The sequence below is a fragment of the Elephantulus edwardii genome, unplaced genomic scaffold, assembly GCF_000299155.1.
Source record: "Elephantulus edwardii isolate Elephantulus edwardi_28Jun2011 unplaced genomic scaffold, EleEdw1.0 scaffold00062, whole genome shotgun sequence".
Lineage (NCBI taxonomy): Eukaryota > Metazoa > Chordata > Mammalia > Macroscelidea > Macroscelididae > Elephantulus > Elephantulus edwardii.
Window position 1 is genome coordinate 14,805,042 of NW_006399812.1, and position 3,750 is coordinate 14,808,791.

At 47.0% G+C, this 3,750-nt stretch overlaps 1 protein-coding gene across 1 annotated transcript in view; it reads right to left on the reverse strand.

Annotated features, from left to right (window-relative positions):
* Positions 1–2,029, reverse strand: part of SLC7A9 (solute carrier family 7 (amino acid transporter light chain, bo,+ system), member 9) — a 26,769-nt gene extending 24,740 nt beyond the window's left edge. Inside the window, exon 1 of the mRNA XM_006887836.1 lies at positions 1,943–2,029. Within this exon, the coding sequence (XP_006887898.1) occupies positions 1,943–2,029 (87 nt within the window). The remainder of the gene's footprint in view (positions 1–1,942) is intronic.
* Between the last annotated feature and the right edge of the window lie 1,721 nt (positions 2,030–3,750).

Genomic DNA, 3,750 nt, shown 5'->3' on the forward strand with positions numbered 1-3,750 from the left:
AGAGTTTTTCTTTTACTTTTCAAGGAGAAAAGTTAATTGGGGGTGGGGGCGGGCAGGGAGAAAAGTGCAACAATTAATGACTGGAAACCCTAGGTCTCTGTAAACTTTTATTAAAATTAATTTTGAAAAAGAGTCAAACCACCAATTTAGGTTGATAACTAAATGTAATTACTTGCATCACTGTGGGAGCCATACCATTGAATGGGGTCTCACTGATAGCTGATCCCCCAGCAGGTTTTCCAAGACTATAAATCAGGTGGGAGGAGACTACCCACTTTTCTCCCTCAGAGCCTCTGGTGGATTTGAACCACCAGAGAGTACTGTCCTTTGGGTGAGCAGCTACCTCTGATCTCCCTAAATATCCATCAAAAAATTTATTTACTCAAAAGAGCAAAATGTAGCCCTCCTTAGGACACCAGCCTTTGGAAGCTGCCAGGGCATGATAGAGACACTGAAGCCAGTGTGTGCTTGCCTGGCAGGTACCGGCTGAGTTCACGTGAGACCCAGCTGTGGGCTTGGATGTGGCACAAGCAGTTCTGGGTCACCCGTTGAGCACAGATTTCCTTGTGCGTATTAATGTGTGGTGAGCAATTTCACACGTTTTGCACCATGTCTTCCTCTTTCCTCATTCTATGAGCCTAAAGCCTCCTGCCCGTCTCCTGCTGCCTCCCAGCCGGAACCCTCAGTCCTGTCCATCTGCAGCCAGTGCCTAGTCTAACCCTTTCTGTCTTCACCTGCCCAGGTGCCCCCTCTAGCCTGCAGGCACCTCAGAGTTCCTGTACTGCCAGTGAAACACTGCTCCATAGGGGTGTTACTGTCTGGTTTTTTCTGAAGATTAGCAGGCACTTCTTCCAAGGTCGCCCTGGGTGGACTTGAACTTGAACTTCCGAACTTTCAGTTGTATCACCCAGGGACCCCTTCCTATCACTGCTACTGTTGCTAGGTACCACTGAGTCAGCTATGACTCATAGCAACCATATGAACAACCGATCTGAACATTATCCTACCCTGCTCCAGCCTTATCGTCACCAACACTACACCTGAGCCCACTGTTACAGCCACTTCGTCAATCCATCTCGTTGGGGGTCTTCCTCTCTTTTGCTGACCCTCCACCTTTCCCAGAATTTCTTTTTCCAAAGACTCGCTCCTGCTAACAACATACCCAAATATGTGAGATGAGATTTCACCATCTTTGTCTCTAAGGAAAGCCCTGATTGCACTTTCTTCAAGACGTATTTGTTCTTTGGACAGTTCATGTGACATTCAGTACTCTTCTCCAACACCTCAGAAGCATTCAAACACAAGGGGTAGCTACTTGGTGAAGACATGATAGTGGGGACCCAGACACAGAGGGCCCTCCAAATCCATTGAGCTGGGCAAGGACTGGCCCTCCAGATGTTCACCTGGGCAGGAAACCACAGACCCATGAATGTCAAAAGGAAATGCTGAGTGCACTGGGAAACTCGAAAGAGGCAGGTCCAAACAACCGTCCTTAAGATACACCTTAGGAATCAAAGATCACAAATCCACCAGAAGCTTTCTTGGAGAATGAGGAACAATCTCCTCCTGTACCAGTCAGATCCGATCTGATGGTACACACACACAAATAATAAATAAAAAAATTTAAAAAAAGAATCAAAGATCACTTCCTTCTGCTGGTCACTAGGTAATAGCCAGGAGGCCTGGTGGTGCAATGGTTAAAAACGTGACTGATAAGCAAAAGGTCCTTGGTGAGGCCCCAACAGCTGTTCCGTGGGAGAAGTAACTCAATCTGCTCCCAATGAGATTCGAGCCTGGAAATCCTATGGGCCTGCTCTCTGGGTCATTCATGATGTTGGGAATGGATCTGATGGCAGTCAAGAGGGGTTAGCGGGGCCTTGGATCTGTCATGAGACCCCCTTCGTGTAACCTGGGAAGGGATCCCAGAAAGGAAACCACTTACCTCTTTCTGGAGATTTGTGGTTTTGGGTTCATTACTCTGAATGGACTTCTCATCTTCTCTCCTTCTCTTCAGGCTCGTATCCCCCATCTCCCCCAAGATGCCAGTTCTAGAAAGCTGTGAGGAGACGGATGAGCAGGCTCCCGACTCAGCAAACACTTGGCCAGCAGCGTGCTGGGCACCCATCCAGGGCGCTCTCCCAGGGCCTCTGGGGTGTGTGATCTGACTCCTCACGCACCATTTAGGCCAGCACCCCTGTTAATCCTTTACTTGCTCAGTACCAGGAATAAATATTAGTCTTTTAGTCTTATTTCTGTGCAGGCCATGGAAACAGAACCTCATCACACTCTTTCCAACCAGACACGAGTTTGCCTTCTCCCCAGTCCCAGCACCTTCAACTCATCTTTTGACCCCCATGGTCCAACTTGATTTTCTCATGAGTGAAAAAGAAAAAGATTAATGAAATCAAAATGGGTTTCATGGGATCAAGTCTGAGCAAGACATCTTTTTCCTCAAAATTTCTCCTGGAGAAATTGAATAAGCCTGATAGTTCACACACACGATGAGTATTTTTTTCTGACTGAGCATTGTAAGGGGTGGGGGGGGTGGGAAATGGCCAGGGAAAGCCAGGCCAGGTTCCCCCAGGGGAGCCCTGAGAGTGTAGGTCCTCCCACACCAGCCTTACCTTTTTCTTTGACCTTGCTGCTCCAGAGAGGAGATTGCAGACCTGCCGACTCCCTGCCTCTGCCCAGTCCCACCCTAGGAATGGCCATGTCTTGTGCCCAGGAGTGAAGGAAGCCACAGAGTACAGAGGTCAATGAAGGTAATTATTAAACACCTTTTGTTCTGAGCAATAAATAAAGAGTGGACACATCACACCAGAAAACAAGGAGGCGAGGCAAGCTGTCACTCCAAAATCTTTTTTCTTTTGGTTCATTGTGTCTTTGTAAAAATATTTCCCCATTCCCTCCATTCACCCCTATCTGCTGTGAGAAATCTTTCGGCAGTGTGGAAAGAATGTTTTTTTCTTATCTTTTGGAAATAACAGCAGTCAACTTTGGAACCAAGCCTTTTTTTATTGCCCTAAAAGTCTTTGCTTACTGCCAGTCTTGCCAGTCAGATGCCTCCCTTCCCACAAGCAACTTCATTCTAGAATGCCCTGTGTATTCCTGGCTTGCCTGTGTATCTCAGAAAAGGCCTTTCTCCTCACCTGTGACAGTGGCCGGGGACCACCAAAGAGACTGGGAAAAGGGGCACCCTCCATTGCCCCAACAGCCCCTGCCAAAATCTTGCTGTTGAAGTAACTTGGTCCTAGTTGTTGTTGTTAGGTGCCATTGGGTAGACTACAACTCAAAGCAACTCTTTGAACAACAGTTCTGAACGCTGTCTATCCTGTGCCATCCTCACCATCTCCAACACACTTGAGCCCATTGCTGCAGTTACTGTGTCAATCCACCTCATTGAGGGCCTTCCTCTCTTTAGCTGACTCTTCACCTTTCCAAACATGATATACTTCTCCAAGGACCAGCCCCTCTTAACAATATGTCCAAAGCATATGAGGTGAAATTTCACCATCCTTGTTTACAAGGAGCATTCTGGTTTCACTTTCTCCAAGAGAGACCAGTTTGTTCTTTGGCAACCCAATACTCTTCTTCAATATCACAACTCAAAACCATTGATTCTTCTTCTGTAATTCCTTTGAGTCCACCCAAAAACCCCACCACTGTTGAGCTAATATCAACTCCTTCAGGTTTCTTGATGGAGAAAACTGCTCATCTTTTTCTCTCATGGCAGTTGGTGGATTAAAACTT